The sequence below is a fragment of the Neolamprologus brichardi genome, chromosome 12 (assembly GCF_056152115.1).
Source record: "Neolamprologus brichardi isolate AB-2024 chromosome 12, ASM5615211v1, whole genome shotgun sequence".
In the NCBI taxonomy this organism is placed as follows: domain Eukaryota; kingdom Metazoa; phylum Chordata; class Actinopteri; order Cichliformes; family Cichlidae; genus Neolamprologus; species Neolamprologus brichardi.
Window position 1 is genome coordinate 5,001 of NC_142115.1, and position 22,045 is coordinate 27,045.

Here is a 22,045-nt window from a genome sequence, read left to right on the forward strand (position 1 = left end):
GGAGGACCGCAGGGAGGGATGGACCGCGCACGCTCCTTTTCCTCCCGGAGAAGGGATTATTTTCCCCATCCTCCATCCTCCATCCTCCTCCCAACTGTCCTCAAACGCCACATTAGGCTCAAAGTTTACTTTCACTTCCTGAATTTTGTGGAGAGGAGCTTGTTGTTGGTGTGTGTGAAGAAACTGTAAGTTTGCTTTGTTTCCTTCTTTAACGATTTGTCTTTAGGAACTTTACTGTTTGTTCATGTTTGATTTCTTCACACAACAAACTGTGTGTGTTTGTATTAAAGTCAGTGTGTAACGTTTTCCAGCGAGGCCGAGTGTGTCCGCCATTGTCTGTCTGTGTGTGATCAGACTCCGGGAATCAGACTAATGTGGTCTGAGCTCCGGGTGTTTATATTCACAGGGACAGCAGGAGACACAGAGCAGACTTTATAAATGAATATTTAGTATAGATGTGTGTTAGATACAGATTCAACATGGCAGTCTTAAAAATACTGCATCAGAAACTTTTGGCTCTGCCCCAACAGGAAGAAGTGTTGCGAAACAGGTTTTTGTAGTTCACTCAGAACCAAAACTAGATCTGAAAAACAGTTAAAAACAAATAAAAACTACACACACTAAACTAAATTATTGATAATGATCAATGAAATGATTTTGAAAAATTAAATAACGTTTTATGGGAAATGTCCTGTTAGTGTTTTTTTAGTTTGGCTAAAAAAAAGAATAAAAATGAAAAACTTGCTTCATTATTCTTTGATAGACATATTTAGATGTTGGATGTCTCTGTGAGTCACTGCTTTCAAAGAGTTCCATTTTTAGTATCTGCATTAATCTAAATCAGTCCAGTCTCTGACCCTGAATACATAATAAATACAAACTAAAATCTAAACTTAAAAAAACAAACTCACTCTGTACACTAAGTGATTTAAAAACACCAAGTAAAAGAGAAATACAAACAAAACCTAATGAAACTATAATATAAAGTATAAGACCTGTGCTGTCTGTGGATATGTTTTGGGTTTCAGCTATCACAGATACATTGTTTTATTTTTCTGTCAGTCACTGAGATCATTTAAAGATTGGTACATATCTCTCACTGTGTTCATTTAAAGTTATCCCCCTCTTTGTGTTCAGAGACAGCAGATGGAGGAAAAGCAGAGGACTTTGGAAAGTGTTGTTTAAAACAGACGTAGCTTTGATTTAGCACGTCGGCCTCTGTTAAAAATATCACAACCTGTCAGCTCAGACTGTTCACACTGAAACAAAGATGGAGGCTAAAACAGGTTTAATATTTCTCACACTGAACTAAAGTTACTGTATTAAATTTAAAACTGTCTGTTAATAAATCACATTCAAAGATGCTTCAGTCACAAGTTTTATATTAATAGTATAAGTTAGACATTAAGTTTTAGATATATACTTGATTTATACAGGACTTTTATGTATTTGCTATACATTAATACTAAATTAAACCTTTTGTCTTCTGTCTGTACAAAATAGATTTTGGTCAAAGTGTAGATGTTACAGTTCTTATACATGTAATACATTTATTACCAACCTGAGAGTTTATCAGCTGGTCCGACATGATGAATGACTTCTTAATCCAGCTCAAGATGCTGTAGACTCCCATCAGTAACACTTTCTATGCGCTGGTAAAACGTAGTTCTATTAATCTGTGCTCGATTACTCTGGAATCGGAACCAGATGCAAGTCCCAAAAACTGGATTGTAGGACTGAAATTATTCGAGAGCTACATTTTTAGAGGATAAAATACAGTTTCAAAGCAAGCAAATTCATTTTAAAAATATAAAATTCAATGTCAATTTAGTGATGATCATTTTCAACCCAGTACATTGAATTTCAAATTAGGCGAATTCAAATTCAGTTTTACAAAGCATTTATTCAAGTTACTATTCAGATTCAATCTGAGTAATTCAAATTTAACTTATTCAAATTCAGTTTCTGGTGGCACAAAGTTCTGCACATATTATGGCTCCATCTAGTGGAATGATAGTAGAGCAGCTGATGGCAGCTTCCTCTGCCTCACACTGCTGTCTGACTGCATTCAGCTGACACTGAGATGAAGCAGCTGATATTTTGACAGCACACATAATGGAAAGGAGGATTTCAGTTGATGTGCACATGAATGATTTGTGTTTCCTCTGCAGGTGAAGGTAAAAAGTGTGTGTGAGCTGATGTGAATTCAGCAGCATGGATCAGTGTGAGGACAGAGAGGAGGGAGTCCCTCCCTCTAAAACCACTCTGTGTGGGGAACATGAGAGACAGACCAACGCTCAGAGGTGAGATGACCATCTCTAACTGTCCATGACTCTTCTCCATGTCACAGCTCAGCACTCACATCACTGCTCCATCATTATTCACAGGAACCCACCTGGACCTCCACCCAGCTCTGTGTCCTTACAGAGTGACCAGTCTAATAATTACATCATTAACTTTAAAGTCCAGCCTGTGTCTGTTGCAGAGAGGTGAGCTGGTAGTAACATGAACTCTTTGATTTAACTGATTGATGTTGTTGGATATAAACTGCAGTGCAAACAAATGAAATATGAACAAATCAACACTTTGAATACACGTGTGTGTGTTTGAGACTGATAAATGGTGTGTGCGTGCGCGTGTGTTTGTGCGTGTGTGCATGTGTGTGTGTGTGTGTGTGAGAGAGAGAGAGATATTGCTGCATCAGGATTTTGTTGCAGATTTTGTTTGTGCACATTTTTGACCACGAAGGTGTCAAAAGGACGTAAAATAGTTGGAGGGCACACGGGTAAATACTAGTGCTGTCAGTCCATTAAAAAAAAACAAAGTAATTAATCTTACAATTTTGAAACGGAAGTAATTAATTGCAATTACTTGATCAAAAAATTGGCTGCAATTCCATTTTTTGAACTTTATATTTAAGCTTGTAACTGACATTTACACAATGTAATGAAGTAAATGCAGAATAAACACAAAGAATGTTGAAAGTCTAAATTCAAAGAGAATTTGAATGGTTTTCTTCAGTTTTTTAACACAAAAATTCTTCAAACACGTTCTCTCCTGTGAAATACATCCTTGTAACAAACCTATGTACTATTAGGTAAGGGAAAATATATGCATTTAACATGTTTATTGAACATGTTGAACATTCATGTTAACAAAAAATTCTGTAAACACATTAACCTTCTGAATGAGCTGACTGACACTCCAAGGCACAGTCTTTCATACTAATGATGGGCTCTGCTCTGTACACGTGCATGATTCTGTCAGGCATAAACTCCTCATCAGATCCTGAATCTGAGTCCATCTGCAAAACAAGCATTTTCTTCAGAATTCTGTTGAGGTGGGACTGATCATGCAGCAGTCTAACACCTTCTGTCACTCTTGGGGAGGCACTTCAAGTCCTTGAAACGAGGAACCAAACCTATGTTATTAATGATATTAATAGGTTTGTGGTTTGTTGCAATTCACTTGGCAGTTGTGTCATCAGTGCTTCTGGAAGCTGGAAGTGCTTCAGTGAAAAGAAAATTCCTTCTTGCACAATGTGCATAATACTTTATGTGGGTCGACTGTTGTGTCTTGTGTTAGGTCTGCGCTCGCAGGCCTCGCTGATTCAGAGACTTATCACCGTCAAAAAAGCAAGACAAACAGAGATCAATCGGTTTTGGACTTGCAAGGAAAGAGAGTGGATCAGGATCTTGGAGCTGGGAGCTCCTCATCTCATCCAACTTCAGCCCCTGCTTGCAGTCCTTTTATTGAAATGCCCATAAAGGGCAGGAAGCAACCCCAGAATCTTACCTGCAATGTGTCTACAGTTCAACACTATAGCCTCCCCCACCATTCCACAGGCAGGGGAGGAGAATAGGGACAAAATAATGTCTTTCATCCTGCAGTTCACACAAGGTCCACAACTTTAAGCACAATAATGACAACAATCGCTCCAACGTCGTGTTATTTTTTTAAATACTGAAATTTCCCAATGTGCATTTATCATCTTCCATATTGAGTTAATTGGTTCAGCTGCTCGTCCACTACCAGATCAAATGCCCATTTGCACATGTATGAAGGTAACTCGGACAAACTGCCCGAAATGCGTTCACAGAAACATTTCAGATATTTTGACTCATTCTGCACTCCAGATGCATTAATTGCATTAAAATTTTAATCGCATTAATCATGACGATTAATGTGATTAAAAGTGAGTTAAAAAAAAGATTAAAGTGATTAAAAGTGAGTGAATTTTTCAGTTTGATGAAGTCTCAAAGTTTCCTCTGAGCTTCTGTGACATCATCCCTTACATCAGAAAAAAAGTTCATAGAAAACAGACTAAAAATATATCTTCACAATCTGAGAGTTTAAAACTCGCCAAAGTTGATTCAGATGAAGTTACTTGAGCAGAAACTACTGGATCTTTATCCTGTGCTTTATATAATTCTACATGGTTCCTCCACAGAGTGGACCAGCAGAGCTCAGAGGTTCCCAGTGGTCAGTCTGCCCAGCAGCATCAAACACACCTAGACTCCATATTTATGGTCTGTACATATACAACAACTACTTTTACATTATTCTGTTCACAGTCATCTCCATCCTGCTCTTTGTAGACCAGTGGATTGTCAGTGTGTCCAACATGGATCTGATGTTTAGCTCCATGATTTCAGTCTGATTGGCTCATTCATAAAAGTATTCTGTTACAGCTGCTGGAGGACAACATCATCACTTTTGTGAAGAACGAGCTGAAGAAGATCCAGAAGGTTCTGAGTCCAGATTACCCAGAATGTTTAGAGAGTCAGAGGAGCAGCAGCAGAGAGGCTTTTATGAAGATCACAGTGGACTTCCTGAGGAGAATGAAGGAGGAGGAGCTGGCTGACCGTCTGCAGAGCAGTAAGAGGATTTATCTAAAGGTTTAAGCTGCTGGATAAATGAGACATGTACTAATGTCTTAAGAGACGGACCAACATATTTTAAAGATTCATTCTTTGTGGAATTAAGTGTTTATTTCCACTTTCAAATGATATTCTACATATTTCTTCTCATTCAGAACTTCCAGCTACAGTTTGTCATCGTAACCTTAAATCTGCTCTGAAGAAGAAGTTCCAGTGTGTGTTTGAGGGGATCGCTAAAGCAGGAAACCCAACCCTTCTGAATCAGATCTACACAGAGCTCCACATCACAGAGGGAGGGACTGCAGAGGTCAATGATGAACATGAGGTCAGACAGATTGAAACAGCATCCAGGAAACCAGACACACTAGAAACAACAATCAGACAAGAAGACCTCTTTAAAGCCTCACCTGGAAGAGATGAACCAATTAGAACAGTGTTGACAAAGGGAGTGGCTGGCATTGGGAAAACAGTCTTAACACAGAAATACACCCTGGACTGGGCTGAAGACAAAGCCAACCAGGACATCCAGTTCATATTTCCATTCACTTTCAGAGAGCTGAATGTGCTGACAGAGGAAAAGTTCAGCTTGGTGGAACTTGTTCATCACTTCTTTACTGAAACCAAAGAAGCAGGAATCTGCAGCTTTGAAGACTTCCATGTTGTATTCATCTTTGATGGTCTGGATGAGTGTCGACTTCCTCTGGACTTCCACAAAACTTCAATCCTAACTGACCCTAGAAAGTCCACCTCAGTGGATGTGCTGCTGATAAACCTCATCAGGGGGAAACTGCTTCCCTCTGCTCGCCTCTGGATAACCACACGACCTGCAGCAGCCAATCAGATCTCTCCTGACTGTGTTGCCATGGTGACAGAGGTCAGAGGGTTCACTGACCCACAGAAGGAGGAGTACTTCAGGAAGAGATTCAGAGATGAGGAGCAGGCCAGCAGGATCATCTCCCACATCAAGACGTCACGAAGCCTCCACATCATGTGCCACATCCCAGTCTTCTGCTGGATCATTGCTACAGTTCTGGAGGATGTGCTGAAAACCGGAGAGGGAGGACAGCTGCCCAAGACCCTGACTGAGATGTACATCCACTTCCTGGTGGTTCAAGCCAAAGTGAAGAAGGTCAAGTATGATGGAGGAGCTGAGACAGATCCACACTGGAGTCCAGAGAGCAGGAAGATGATTGAGTCTCTGGGAAAACTGGCTTTTGATCAGCTGCAGAAAGGAAACCTGATCTTCTATGAATTAGACCTGACAGTGTGTGGCATCGATATTAGAGCAGCCTCAGTGTACTCAGGAGTGTTCACACAGATCTTTAAAGAGGAGAGAGGACTGTACCAGGACAAGGTGTTCTGCTTCATCCATCTGAGTGTTCAGGAGTTTCTGGCTGCTCTTCATGTCCATCTGACCTTCATCAACTCTGGACTCAATCTGCTGGAAGAACAACAAACAACCTCCAAGAAACTTAAATTATATAACAAACCAAAACTCAAATCTCTCCACCAGAGTGCTGTGAACAAGGCCTTACAGAGTGCAAATGGACACCTGGACTTGTTCCTTCGCTTCCTCCTGGGTCTTTCACTGCAGACCAATCAGGTTCTCCTACGAGGCCTGCTGACACAGACAGGAAGTAGCTCACAGACCAATCAGGAAACAGTCCAGTGCATCAAGGAGAAGCTCAGTGAGAATCTGTCTGCAGAGAAAAGCATCAATCTGTTCCACTGTCTGAATGAACTGAATGATTGTTCTCTAGTGGAGCAGATCCAACAGTCCCTGAGATCAGGAAGTCTCTCCACAGATAAACTGTCTCCTGCTCAGTGGTCAGCTCTGGTCTTCATCTTACTGTCATCAGAAAAAGATCTGGATGTGTTTGACCTGCAGAAATACTCTGCTTCAGAGGAGGCTCTTCTGAGGCTGCTGCCAGTGGTCAAAGCCTCCAACAAAGCTCTGTAAGTACATTTGTACTCATGTCTTTACTTTAACATCCAACTGTGTCGGGAATTTATTTCACCAGACTTTTCTGACTTTGTATGAATTTGTATCCTAAAGTTTTGGGATTTCTCCAGTACAACTGTAACCTCTTTGACGGCTCAAGAATTCGAGACGCTGAGTCCACCATAAACTATGATCATCACTGCTGCTGTTGTGTTATCAGTCTTTGTTTAAAAACTGGGGCTGCATGTGCCTAATGTTGTAATACTTTATATTCACATGCATGCTCCTAGATACATTTCTACTGCAGGTCTATTTTTAGTCACAAATGTTGGTGAAACACTCTCTTTTCCATGCATGGTGGCTCATGCATTAAACAAAGCATTTGAATTACTCAGTGAATCATTGCAGCCATAGAAACATCCTTAGTTACACTTTTTAAGCTTAGATTTCTGGGCGCTTCCCAGGATGTACTGAGCATTACTTCTTCACCCACTTTCCATGTGTTCATGCTCCACTGTTGAATTGAATTGATTACTAAACTCTGCCTCGGTCTCCCACAGTGTGTTTGTTGTTTCTTTGTTGTTATTGGCCTGCTGTCTCCCCTCACTCCAAACTGGTTGCAGCTAGGGCTGCCATAAACGATTATTTTGATAGTCGACTAGTCACCGATTATTTTTGCGATTAGTTGACTAATCAGGTCATGGATCCATTGGACGTACGGCTTATTGCACCAGCATACACCTGCTCTTATATAAATATCATTAGCTTACAGCTTGAAGTGTTTAAGGTATGTGCTAACCAAAAATAAAGACAAGATGACAATTTATTAAACTTTTAATGAAATTTGCAGATTATCTCGGTGGAGTTGAATAAACTCAGCTGCCTGCTCCTTGCTATCTAAAAGATAACAGGACACTGGAGTAAACTCTCGATCATCTCACACTTCTGTTTAATCAGTTTTCTGTTTGACGTTTATTCAGCTGTGTGAAACCTATAACTTTAATCTCAGCCAAACCGATTTACTCAGGAACAAATAAAACACCGAAAAAAGCCAAACAGTAACATTTTTAAGTTATCTAAGTGACTTGTATATCATGTTAAACCTAAGTAGCAGAAGACCGCTGGGGCTTTGAAAACGATGTGCCGGGGGTAGTTCGCTGTTCTCGCCGGCTGTAGTGAGCCGGCTAGCTATCGAGCTGTTGTGTAACAGACATCTCCAAAAACATCGGAGCACTTTTGCAAATATGCGATGTCTTGATAAATCGAGCAGATACTTGAAGTTTACACATCTACATTCTCACCTGAAAATATCTGAAAACTTTATTTTGTTACCCAGAAAGACTAATAAAAGTAATATTAAAACTAAGTAGCTACCACCATTGTTGAAAACTGGAATTGGCTGAGCCACGCTATGAATTCTGGGATAGGTTGGGTCACCAAGAATACACCTCACCCATCCTTCAAATCTGGGGAAATTAAGGACGCATTTGTCGGCCGCATTTAGAGAAGTCTTCAAGTTTGGACAGCCTTTGTTGCGTCGCTGTAACGTTATTGGCCTACAAATGCGGCCCCCTGAATTTGGGCACTACCAGACAACAACTACGATACCGGAGACTGCTTCTTCTTCTTCGGCGTTTAACGGCAGCTGGGATCCTTGTAGATGCAGTGCTGCCATCTTCAGTTTCAGTCCGTTACTACACTCTTAAATTCTACTACTTATTCCTGCGTCTTTCAGGATCTTACAAAGCTTCAAACGATGCGTCAACTATTAAATTAGTCGTCGACGATTTTAATAGTCAATGTAATCGTGACTAGTCGACGAATTGTTGCAGCCCTAGTTGCAGCAGATGGTTGTCCCTCCCTGAACCTGCTTTTCTTCCATTTTTTCTTTCACACTGTTGTCAAAATGTTGGTACAGACTTTGGTGCAGCACCTTAGTTCATCTTCAATCTGAAACGTTTTAGCTACTTTCCCTTTAAGCACACCTTCCCTGGTCCTCTCTGTTGTGGTTGCTATAAAATTTAATCCTGATTTAAAAAAAGAACAAAACAACAAAAACCCAAGTCAGAACTTCATGCCATTTATTGCTAGCATGGTGCCTGTTTGTCAGTCTTTGATGATAAACTGCACCACAGTCTAAAGTAAACCTTCTCATCACTTTTAATGGTGACTTTATTGAGCTTAATTAGAAGTTAAACAGATCCATGTCAGTCTGTAGTTCAGTAACATTGAAACAAGAACTTTTTCCTAACAGTCTATAAAACACATGATGGGCAGAGTTTTCCTTTGAGTGTTGCAGATCTATTTTGTGGATTTATGCATGTATATATTCTTCCTGTTCACCTTGGACACACAGCAGCTCTCTGTTGTGATTGGATCTAGAACACAATTCAGATCAGGCAACATCTCCTAATCTAGATGATTTTTAAGGTGGTATCTGGGATGAAAAGTTCAAATCAGCTTGGGTGGCCTGTACAATGATAGCTGTCCTTTATGATGGCCTTGGTTGCACCACATTGACAGCCATGCAGGGTGGATCATTCCTTGGTGAAGAAGACCATTCAAGCTCAGTGTTTTTCCCCCTTGTTGGCTGATGAAACATCTTTCTTTTTTTTTTTTTACCTGACTTATAGTCATTCTCATCACTGTCTTCAAATGACAGACTACTGACTGCTGCTATAGCTTACCTGGCTGAGCAAGTGACCCATATACTGAAGGTTAGAGTCGTGACTCCAGGGCCTGGTTTGAGTCTGCCCAAGACCATTTCCTGTGTGTCATTCTCCTCAATGCTCCCTCCCTCCCTGTCTTCTCTGTCTTATACAGGGAAGACAAAAGGCCTCAAGTTGCGAAAATTCTTCCCCTTCATCATCTTCTCTTCTCGGAGTAGAGAATCTTTTCACAATCTTGAATGATAAGGATCCAAGTAGGTAAAGTTATTTATTTGTTGTGTTCTGATTTGTAGCTGGGATAGAGTGTGAAAAACTCTCAGCTACCAAAATTACATCCAGTCTAGAAGTACAACATGGACTGAAGTGTTCGTTTCATCATTCTTCACAACTCATCCACCAGGTGTCACAAACTGCAGCAGAACAGTACAAAGCATGTCTTACTGAATGGCTGCAACAACCAGAGTTTTACCTACCTTTGGTGTTTCTTGACAGCATGAGTGTAAAATTTACTGAACAGAGTCGTCTTCTGCTGTGAATGTCCGTGCTGTCCACTGCTATATTTCAGTATCAGGCTCTAAGATGTGCAAATGGACCTGAAAAGATTACATTTACAATCATGAATAAGAAATAATGTTTCTAGTAGATTTACAGTTTGTTTTCATTTCTTCTAATCAGAAGGTGGAGCAGGTGGAACTTACAAGGAGTAAGTGCTGACATAGAAGGACAGTCGTGTTTTAGTGAAGCTATTTAGTTAACCATTAATTGTATTGCATGCTAGATTTAAAAAAAAAAATCATTTGACTGATTTAAGTAATGTGTTTGTTTTTACAGACTGAGTGGCTGTAACCTCTCAGAGAGAAGCTGTGATGCTCTGTCCTCAGTTCTCAACTCCCCGTTATCTCGTCTGAAAGACCTGGACCTGAGTAACAATAACCTGCAGGATTCCGGAGTGAATTTTCTGTCTGCTGCACTGCAGAGTCCACATTGTACACTGGAAATTCTCAGGTCAGGATCCAAACGTTTCCACTGCTGATCATTTAAAGTCTGAATGATATTATTGTATAAACAACCAAGCTTTTTAGAATTGGCAAGTGACCTTTTCTTTATCTTTGGATGGCTTAGGATTTGTTCATTAATGTCTGAAGATTTTTTACAGTCTCATATTTAGTTTCATTGTTTGGAAGTATTGTTCAGAAGTATTGTTCGGTTCATGTTTTCTGTGCCATGATTTGTGTGACACACCGATGAGCAGGCCATTTGTTCCACAGCAGTCAATATAGCCAACAAGAGGCCTGCTCCTCTCAGTTTTTCTGCTCACGGTGTCACTGATACCCAACTGATCCAGACAACATTGATGTGGGTTCTGATGGTGCTGTTGATAGTGAGGACAGCCAGGCGGTCAGAGGTGGGTTGGAAGGCCAGAATGATATTCAAAGCCTGAGTATCAACCATAAAACCAATATCTCATTTCTCACTCCCAGAGTAGAAAAGAGTCCCATCAATGGCAGGTGTGTTCAGAATCATAGTGCCAGGTACACAAATACATCATGCAGATTTTGCTACAATTCAAATATTAAATTTGAGGAGTTTGTGAGCACTGATCACGTTGAGCTCTTTTTCCACATTGACTGGCTCAGACATTTATTGTGGCCCCTTTTATCTGCATTTTTGGTGTAAAGATTCAGTCTATGGCCAGTAATTCTCTTCTTACCAACACTGGGATTCCCAGCACTGACAACTTGGCTCCTCCCAATGTGGTAGATTGATCAGATGACCTTGATGCAATATCCATATGGTTTCTTGCCAAGTTTCCCCAGTTTCCTGGTTCTGGTCACTTTCCTCATTTCATGCACAGGAAGAAAACTGTGTCCAAACTACATGTTATAGTGTCTACTGGGCATGAATTACAATGCATATTCAATAGTATTAAATAATGTCCATATCCATATTTCAGGAAACTTGTGATTTGAGTTTCTTTCAGTCATAATGTTTACCTGTGTACAGAGATATTGGTTCATAGTTTTTGTTTTTCATTTGTATTGAATTATCTGTAATTTTACAACACATATTTTTAAAGTCTGATTTCTTAACATTACATTGGATCCTGTGAGAATACGTCTTCACATTTGCAGCACTTCCATCAATCAAAGCTTCAGTTTCCTGTCTGTACTAGTTTTACAGAGCTGTTTGTTCATATATCAGACCCCGATTTATGTTAGTTTCTTGTTCAGATTATCAAGGGGTCTTATTTAGCATTGCCAGCTCTCTAACCCAGTTATATCCAGCCGTGTTTCCTTGGGCTTAAAACTTAAAACCTTCTGAGGCTCCCCTAGTGAGGCAGCCCCCCCTCACATTCTTTAGAGAAGGGGCCTCTTTGTAAGGTCTAATAGTGTCTGAGTGTAGCCATCTACTGCAACATTTGATTTGATTTTAAAGGACTCTGATTGTGGGCTGCAGGATAGGTGTGTCGGTCTTTGTTTCTGAAGTTTAGCCAGACTGTTTTTATAAGTAGTTCATGTCATTTAAAGTGGTGTGTGTGAGTTATTTATATTTCATTGAAGGTGTTTGTGACACATGACAAGATATTAGTGATGTTTCATTGAAACATTCTTAGTAGGGTTAAATGTTGAAAGGTGTCATTCAACTAAGTTCAGACACTGGTATTAATTTAAATAGTGAACATTTTATGATTTTTGAACTGTTTTTCCATGGCAAGTCACTAAATTAGAAATCCCAGGCCCCGCCCACAGTACTGCAGTACACCTTTGATCTTGTTTGAATACTCGCTACGCAGGTTGGTGCTACAACAGCTCCAGTTATTTGAATGAATCTCTACTGAAATAAAAATGCCACTACTAGGAGAGTTTATTTTCAGGATCTTATCAGAACGAGTGTAACTGGAACATTAAAGCTGTTATCGCAGTGCCAAAACTTTGGCTCTGTCCTAAAACTCTTCACTCAGTCCTCAGGCTAAGTGTTCAGAGGTGAGCCCACCTACTGTTCCTCAATAACAGGATTGTCATGAAATAGAGCAGAAATGAGCTAAGCTTCTTTTTCACATCACTGCGTTCACAGTAAGCCACTTCTCTCTGCTGAGTCTGTAACAATTCAAAGTGTTACTGAATGTTGCCATGGGCTATTACAACTCAAAGCCATGCTTCCTACACCCACGTGGTTCAGTCAGACAGTAACTGATGGTAAATAAAGTTTGTGTTGTGCACATCGTACAGGTTTACATGCTGGAACAGTTTGTGATAATGAAGGATAAACCTCACTTTCTGTTTGTTTCATACAGATGTGACATGAACAATAACACATTCATGAAATCCTTTTAGGAACAGAAACACTATTCTACACTGAACAGAAATATAAACACAACACTTTTGTTTTTGCTCCCATTTTTCATGAGCTGAACTTAAAGATCTGAAACATTTTCTACATACACAAAGGACCCATTACTATCAAATATTGTTCACAAATCTGTCTAAATCTGTGTTAGTGAGAACTTCTCGTTTGCTGAGATAATCTATCCCACCTCACAGGTGTGGCATGTCAAGGTGCCGATTAGACAGCATGAGTATTGCACAGGTGTGACTTAGACTGCTCACAATAAAAGGCCACTCTGAAATATGCAGTTTGATCACAGAGCACAATGCTTCAGATGTTGCAGCTTTTGAGGGAGCATGCAATTGGAATGCTGACATCAGGAATGTCTACCAGAACTGTTGCCTGTGAAATGAATGTTCATTTCTGTGCCATAAGCCATCTTCAAAGGTGTTTCAGAGAATTTGGCAGTACATCCAACCGGCTTCACAATCGCACACCACGTGTAACCACACCAGCCCAGGACCTGCACATCCAGCATGTTCACCTCAAGAATGGTCGACCTTGTGGAGACCAGCCACCCAGACAGCTGCAGCAGCAATTGGTTTGCATAACCAAAGAATTTCTGCAAAAACTGTCAGAAACCGTCTCAGGGAAGCTCATCTGCATGCTTGTGGTCATCGGGGTCTGGACCTGACTGCAGTTCGTCACTTTAACCAACTTGAGTGGGCAAATGCTCACATTAGATGGCGTCTGGCACGTTGGAGAGGTGTTGACAGATGTTTGTACTGTTCAGGGCAGATGGAAGACAGCTTGTGTTGCGTCGTGTGGATGAGAAGTTTGATGACGTCAACGTTGTGGATTGAGTGGCCCATGGTGGCGGTGGGGTTATGGACTGTCACGGTTCTGGATCAGTTTGACCCAGTATTTTGAGTTGTTATGTTTTGGTGTGTTTTTGAATTTTGGATTCTTTTCTTATTATGATGATAATGATGATTATGACTCTATGTTTCAGTTATTCTTGTTTAGGGATTAGTTTGTAGGTTTTGTGTTCTCATGTTTATTGCAGGTTTAGTTCAGTGTCTAGTCTGTCTCTCAGTGTTGTGTCTGCATCTTTGTTTAGTGGTGTCTTGTTTCCTGTTTTACTCTGAAGGTTCATGTTCCTGTCTTATGTCAGTGTTTCTAGCTTTGTTCCCCGTCTCATTAGGTCTTATTCCTCCCAGCTGTGTTCCCCTTCTGTTTCTAATTCCTTAAATACACTGACTTCCTCAGTGTATTTAAGCCCAGTGTGTCTTTGTGTCAGTGTCGCGTTGTCTGTTAACATTCCTGTCATTCTAGCTACACGTCATGAGTCATAGTTTTTCAGTCTCTGTTCTGGTCATGTTCATAGTAATCTGCTCCTGTCATGTTCTCATAGCCTTTCATGTACCAGTCCAGAAGACTGTCCTTTGCTTTTTCATGTCGTGTGCATACCTCTTAGTTACAGTCCAAGTCAGTCTTAGTTTTTCTTAGTCTTTAGTTGTTTCCCAGTTTAGGCCCTTTGTTTAGGTCATTGCCATAGTTTATGTTTGGTTCTTTTTGCTTTACTGTTTACCGGCCCTAATAAAGGCTCACTTTAAGTTCAGTAAATATTTTGCCACCTTCGTCTGTGTCCGCACCTGGGTCCTCCAAACACCCTACTCACGGTCTGCCCTCACAGACCGTGACAGTGGACAATGAACACGAGTGCATTTTATTGTTGGCATTTTGAATGCACAGAGATATCGTGTTGAGATCCTGAGGACCATTGTTGTGCTATTTATCCATGACCATAACCTCATGTTACAGCATGATAATGGACAGCCCCATATTGCAAGGATCTGTACACAATTCCTGGAAGCTGAAAACATCCCAGTTATTGCATGGCCAGCATACTCACCAGACATGTCACCCATTGAGCATGTTTGGGATTCTATGGATCGGCGTATACGACAGCGTGTTCCAGTTCCTGCCAATATTCAGCAACTTTGCACAAGTATTGAAGAGGAGTGGACCAACATTCAACAGGCCACAATCAAGAACCTGATCAACTCAATGCCCATTGCACACCATTTGCCTCACACAGTGCAACACATCTCCATTAGATGTGTTGCACTGTGTGAGGCAAATGGTGGCCACACCAGATACTGACTGGTTTTGCGACATCTGTAGCATTGTGCTGTGTGATCAAACTGCATATTTCAGAGTGGCCTTTTATTGTGGGCAGTCTAAGTCACACCTGTGCAATACTCATGCTGTCTAATCAGCACCTTGACATACCACACCTGTAAGGTGGGATGGATTATCTCAGAAAACGAGAAGTTCTCACAAACAGATTTAGACAGATTTGTGAACAATATTTGATAGTAATGGGTCCTTTGTGTATGCAGAAAATGTTTCAGATCTTTAAGTTCAGCTCATGAAAAATGGGAGCAAAAACAAAAGTGTTGCGTTTATATTTTTGTTCAGTGTAGCTGTAGAATATATTTGAATGTCGGGGATCATAAACAACAATAATAACTAACCACCACCTCACCATTTGGGTTGATAGCTGTATGTTTATTGGTGCAGTCATTTTCTTCTTTCTGCATTTCTACCTTATTCACATCAGATTAACAGCTGCACAGAGACAGGCACTGAACATGTTTAGCCCAGCTTAGTACAAGGACTGGACACGGGGGAAACGGCTCCCATCGCTGGATCAAAACATGAAAACTTAAGTTTTATTGAAGTGAACTGTGGTGGTACCTGACAGAGAATGATGAGAATGAGAATGATAAGTCTTATTGTAAATGTAATTATATATAAGTGTAGAAAAGGAACCAGCTGATATCATAACATACAGCTGTAGTGTGGCTCTAACAAAACGCTTCATGTTGTTCATATTATATTGATTGATTGATTGATATACCTTTATTAGTCCCACAAGGGGAAATTTCATAAGGCTGGGCTATACAGATTATATTCATCTAAAACGAGCCTCCACAGGGAGGATTTTGTTAAACAGCTGTTGCCTTAACTCCCCTGCTCACTTCTCTGGTGGGAGGAGCTAAGATATGAGGGGAGGAGTCGAGGGTGTATACCTTCTCCCTCACAGAGAGAATTATGACCTTGTTTTTTGCTTGGCCGTCACCTAAATGTAACACTGATGAAGCGCTAATGAATTAATACAGGCTAGGTATTGAGTGAAATATTATGGTTATTATTAATCAGAAGATTTAGGAATGCTACTGGAGCTGATGGGCAGTAATTAATAAATACACAACACAAAATGCTTTTGCAGGTACCATGTATGTAACCAAACCCAAAAGAAAAATAACAAGAAAAGAAAAGGAAAACTTAAATAATCACTCCTGCTGCAGCTATTCAATTAATCAGAAACCCAGTGGGGGTGCACAAAGACAACTAAGCAAATTCATCTGGCTTATGGCTTATACCAAGCAATATAGATTCTCAAAAAACAGTTCCCCATAAATAACACATGTCAACATCAGAACCACTGATCCACACTGAAGTCCATGAGTGATGTACAAGCGCTATTGTCCATAAATGGGGGGAATGGTGTGTATGATTGTGGAAATCAGTGTATTTGGAAAATGGGGACAGAGCATCATCTTTGGTAGCTTCCTACCCAACCAGTGGAAGCTTCAATGCAGAATGAGTCCTGCTCCTAGCCGTTCATTGGCTCGCCATCCTTTTTCATACCCAAAAAAGGTTCACCTGGCCTGCATTAAATAAACAAGGCCAATAAGAAATCACAAGAATACAAAAATGTCAGCCAATTAAGCTAAATACATTAAGTTATTCTTGTTACTGTGTACACAATTTATAAATAAGTAAACAAACAGTATATTTAACCAATAAGGATTTAACTGAAACATTTCAACTGCTATATACACACTGTATAGCTTCACAACATTTTTTTATTCAACAAATATCGGTCAAATCAAAATCAGATTGTTTGGACCGGCAGCAGCCAATTAGCGTCAGCTGGTAGCAATACAAACAGTCAAGTAAAAGGTCAAACTCACCAATTCCGTTCTGTTCAGTGCACAACAACACTATGGCTCTGGTTCACAGTAATCAGCATCTAAGTTGCATAAGTTAGTTGGTGTTAAAAGAAATGCATTAAAACGGGAAAAGCAAGAATTTGCCAATACAAACCTGCAACAGCTCTGTCACCTGGCTTGCCTCCACGCATCTGACAGGAGGAAGCCCGGACAGGCTTACTATGACCCGCATGCCATCCGATTGGCTGAGCAAAGTCATGTGGTTGGAGTCATGTACTTGTGATGCGTTCAATGGCAGGAAATAAGTGCAGGAAACAGATTTTACTCTGGGTTACATAAAGATTTACATCCCTGATAAGCAGAAGGAGTCCCACTATCTGTTTAACGTCTCCCATTACAATGGCCTCACTGTGTTAACATTCCACATGCATGTAAACTAGTGAGAGGAGTGCTTTTACTATAGTAAAGTGAGAAAGTGATATTACTATAACTAATGTAATATGATTAAATATGTGATTAATATATGAGAAAAGAAATCTGGGAGGTTAAATCTCCCAATTTATTAACTGTTTCTGTAAAAGACCCTCTTCCCCAGTGTTATTAGGGATTGAGGCACACATGCCTCACCAAACATCACACACTCCTTTGTCCCATTTGCTTTGCCCTGTCCAGATGTTTGCCATCAAGGACAGTAAATATGTCTGAACCTGTAGGTAAATTAATACCACAAACATATACTAACACTGATGTTAGTGCTTCTCGAGTTTTAAAGTAAAACCCAAAAGTAGCCATGAATTTCCACACAGCCAAAATATCAAACACTTCTGAGCTACATTTTACAACAGAATTATAGATCTTTCCTCTCTGTTGTAGGGCCATCAACCCGTTTAAAAGGTGTAAACCCTCTCAAGGGCATTTACAATTATCTTTACTGTGCCCACATCAGTGATTGGGTAAACCAAAACAACCACATTTAACTCTGGAAGAACAATCTCCTTCTTTAGGTGCGTCCAGCTGTTTGAGGCCTATCAAATCCCTCAATGAAATGTGATGAACCCAAAATCCTATCTTTACGGTGTCAAATGTGTCAAAATTGAGTACACATGTCAAAAGAACTCACAACTGTTGTTATTATGTTTACTCAGACAATGAGGGCCTAATGCACTTACGCATCAGGAACTGACATGCTAGATAATCAGTCTACCTACACTACAAAATGCACACAAGTTGCTGTAAAACTTGCATGCTATAATTACTCCAATCACTTTTACTCATGCTCAGGACTCTAACAGAGTTTGTGATGTTCGGAGAGTCATGTAAATGCATATCATTTATAAAATGATTATTAACATCACACCAACGACCACCTTAACTTAAAAACATACTAAGCTTTCCAGGGAAAGTGATTGGCTGTTTTAAGCAGGTGTTATCTGCATTCATTCGCTGATCCCTCTTGGGTGGCACAGAGTCTGCTCTGCAGTCGTTGAGTTGGAGCTTGGCACGCCCTTGTTGGAGGAGGGCACTCTTTTCACCCCTCACCCTCTCGTTCCAACGCAACTTTATGGTTATTGCTGTGGTTCTGGAATCTTCTCATGATGACTAGTAGGGCCCCAAACTGCACGACCTTTGACCTCAACCACTGCCTGGGCTGTCAGCTCTGCTATGAATGGTCCCTACTTCTCGCTGGGTCTCTGAAGACTTCTGATCAGCACCCAGACTCAGTCAGGAGATTCCACCCTTGGGATGATTTCTTCCAGCAATACTCTGGCTGCTGCACCTGTATCTCTTTATTAGGAGGAAAAACTTCTAACCATTTGGAAAACATGTCAACCGTCATAATAATAATAATAATAATGGATTGCATTTATATAGCGCCCCTCGAGACCCTCAAAGCGCTCCACAATTCCACAATTCATTCACTCCCACATCCACACACTGGTGGAGGCAAGCCACAGTTGTAGCCACAGCTGCCCTGGGGCAGACTGACAGAAGCGAGGCTTCAAACCACATTTTCCTTTCAGTTCAGTGAAGTTTACTTATAGATCATCAAAACCTTATCTGAACATGGACTTAACCCCCCTGTAGAGGTTTAATACCTGTACATGAACTGTTAATCCCACAAATCACAGTAAAAAGCCATGGACAAAAACATCATGAAAAAACTCATGGAAAACATAGAAAACATTGTTTCATGTTAAACCTAGATTCCCTCCTTTTGACACATGGTCCCTCCCATGAGTCAACTCATCAGAACTGGGAGAATAACCAAAAGGAAAAGGTTAGTTACACAAATTCTCAAACAACATCAGGGCTTCTCCTCCGGAGTAATTTCGCTTCAGCCCTGTAAAGCCAGTGTTAAAGACTAAAATCAGCATTAATGTCATGTTAAGTGGGTCTAACTCTTGGCTCTGCCTGGAGCCTGCATCCACAAAACAATTACCTAGAAACCAAAGTCGTGAGTAAATACAAACTTCACACTTACAAACAACTGTAGGTTATAAGAGTAATAAGGCATCCAACACCACAGACAAAAGTGTGCCATATGCAGTTTATTTCCCCAAATCATTAAAACACTACTGTTACCATAATTTGCCCAAATCATGGATCATCCCATGTGTTCAATTAAAACTACTGTAACCAGTAACTTTTCTTAAGTAATGTCACTCACTTGTTTTCACACTTTGAGCTCAACGCCTTAAAATGAATAAAGATATGATAATGAGCCCCACACTAAGATGTTCTTTAATCACTGCACAACCTGCTTCATTTCACTCATGTCTGCCTGTGTGATGCCAGAACCCTTAGAGAGGAAAAAAAAAAACATTAGCCAGTGGTGTGTCCTCGCAGGTTGGGCCTGGATAGACAGATTCCAGAGGTGTTGCTGTAAATCATGTGGTCAACCCTCCTTGTCTGTAAAAGGAGTGATACTGATTTTAACACAGTATGTGTTTCACATTGAATACACATTTTCCCCCTGTAGCATTTAACATTTTCCAACAATACAGTGTGTTACTGTAACCAACAAGCAGCCAGGAAAACACAGTTTCCTCCACACAAAATCAGTAACACAGAAAAGTGCTATCTAAAGGGTTAGGTCTGCAAGGCCCGCCCACACTCATGCGAACCTACAGTCTCCCCTCCTCTGGTCTCTGTCATCCTCCTGCTCCTGCAAAAACAAGCAAACAAAAACACATGCATCCACCCTTTTTTAACTGTTTGGTGTGGATTAGGCATTAGCAGTGACTAATCCTAAAATAGTTACCATTTTCTCAATTTCAAGTCAGTCACACTTAGTCCACATCAACAGTCCAGCCACAGTCCAATCACATACATTCATCCAGTCACATGCAATCGTACCAATCATTGCTGATAGTGGAAAACCGTGCATGAATTTAAATATCCACTGACAGCAATATTACATCATTCCAAAAATAAAAACAATTCTTGTTGCTTTTTAAATGGATTGAATCGCTACAATCCTTTTAAAACAGAGGACTTTCCATCTGATATGGTCAGCGTCCTAGGTAGGTAAATTTCCCCAGAAGCCCATTGTGATCTAGAGAAGCTCACCTTATATTTGCTCTCAATTAAAGTATTTTATACTTCCAATCTTGCAGGCCTGCTTTTAAATCATCAACACACAAAATCTGACCCCCAGAGGGATGATACCTGGCAGGTTTTTTCCCCTTAAGTGCACCGTTACCATCCATCCATCCATCTTCATCCACTTTATCCGGGGCCGGGTCGCAGGGGCAGCAGCCTAAGCAAAGAGGCCCAGACCTCCCTCTCCCCAGCCACCCCCTCCAGCTTGTCCGGGGGAACGCCAAGGCGTTCCCAGGCCAGCCGAGAGATATAATCTCTCCAGCGTGTCCTGGGTCTGCCCCGGGGCCTCCTCCCGGTGGGACATGCCTGGAACACCTCACCCAGGAGGCACCCAGGGGGCATCCTTGTCAGATGCCCAAACCACCTCAGCTGGCTCCTTTTGATGTGGAGCAGCAGCGGCTCTACTCTGAGCCCCTCCCGGATGGCCGAACTTCACACCCTATCTCTAAGGGAGAGGCCAGCCACCCTTCGGAGGAAGCTCATTTCCGCCGCTTGCATCCGCGATCTCGTCCTTTCGGTCACTACCCACAGCTCGTGGCCATAGGTGAGGGTAGGGACGTAGATTGACTGGTAAATTGAGAGCTTCGCTTTTACACTCAGCTCCCTCTTCACCACGACGGACCGGTGCAGCGTCTGCATTACTGCAGCTGCAGCCCCAATCCGTCTGTCGATCTCCGGCTCCCTTCTCCCATCACTCGCGAACAAGACCCCGAGATACTTGAACTCCTCCACTTGGGGCAGGAACTCATCCCCGACCCGGAGTGGGCACTCCACCCTTTTCCGGCTGAGAACCATGGCCTCAGATTTGGAGGTGCTGATCCTCATTCCCGCTGCTTCACACTCGGCTGCGAACCGCTCCAGTGCGAGCTGGAGGCCCTCACCCGATGAAGCCAACAGAACCACATCATCCGCAAAGATCAGAGATGAGATTCTGAGGCCACCAAAGCGAAAGCCCTCCGCCACTTGGCTGCGCCTTGAAATCCTGTCCATAGAAATTATGAACAGAACCGGTGACAAAGGGCAGCCCTGGCGGAGCCCATCACCCACCGGGAACGAGTCCGACTTATTGCCGGCAATGTGAACCAAGCTCTTGCAACGGTTGTATAGGGATCGAATGGCCCGTAGCAATGGGCCAGACACCCCATACTCCCGCAACACCTCCCACAGGACACCCCGAGGGACACGGTCGAATGCCTTCTCCAAGTCCACAAAACACATGTAGACTGGTTGGGCAAACTCCCATGCACCCTCAAGTATCCTCGAGAGGATGAAGAGCTGGTCCAGTGTTCCGCGACCAGGACGAAAACCGCATTGTTCCTCCTGCATCCGAGGTTCGACTAGCAGACGAACTCTCCTTTCCAGCACCCTGGCATAGACTTTCCCGGGGAGGCTGAGGAGTGTGATCCCCCTGTAGTTGGAACACACCCTCCGGTCCCCCTTCTTAAAGATGGGGACCACCACCCCGGTCTGCCAATCCACGGGTACTGCCCCTGATCTCCAAGCAACATTGCAGAGGCGTATCAACCAGGACAGCCCTACAACGTCCAGAGCCTTCAGGAACTCGGGGCGGACCTCATCAACACCAGGGGCTCTGCCACC

At 41.7% G+C, this 22,045-nt stretch overlaps 1 protein-coding gene across 2 annotated transcripts in view; it reads left to right on the top strand.

The window, feature by feature from the left end:
- The first annotated feature begins 2,177 nt into the window (after window positions 1-2,177).
- LOC102781932 (protein NLRC3-like) overlaps window positions 2,178-22,045 on the top strand; it is a 73,546-nt gene continuing 53,678 nt past the window's right edge. Inside the window, exons 1-6 of one of the 2 annotated variants that reach the window (XM_087848626.1) lie at window positions 2,178-2,303; window positions 2,388-2,489; window positions 4,451-4,529; window positions 4,692-4,878; window positions 5,036-6,836; window positions 10,323-10,496. In XM_087848626.1, the coding sequence (XP_087704752.1) occupies window positions 2,215-2,303; window positions 2,388-2,489; window positions 4,451-4,529; window positions 4,692-4,878; window positions 5,036-6,836; window positions 10,323-10,496 (2,432 nt within the window). In that variant the 5' untranslated portion in view covers window positions 2,178-2,214. Of the gene's footprint in view, window positions 2,304-2,387; window positions 2,490-4,450; window positions 4,530-4,691; window positions 4,879-5,035; window positions 6,837-10,322; window positions 10,497-12,453; window positions 12,466-13,594; window positions 13,606-22,045 lie in introns of those variants that run through there. The other variant, XM_087848627.1, reaches the window with a different exon arrangement.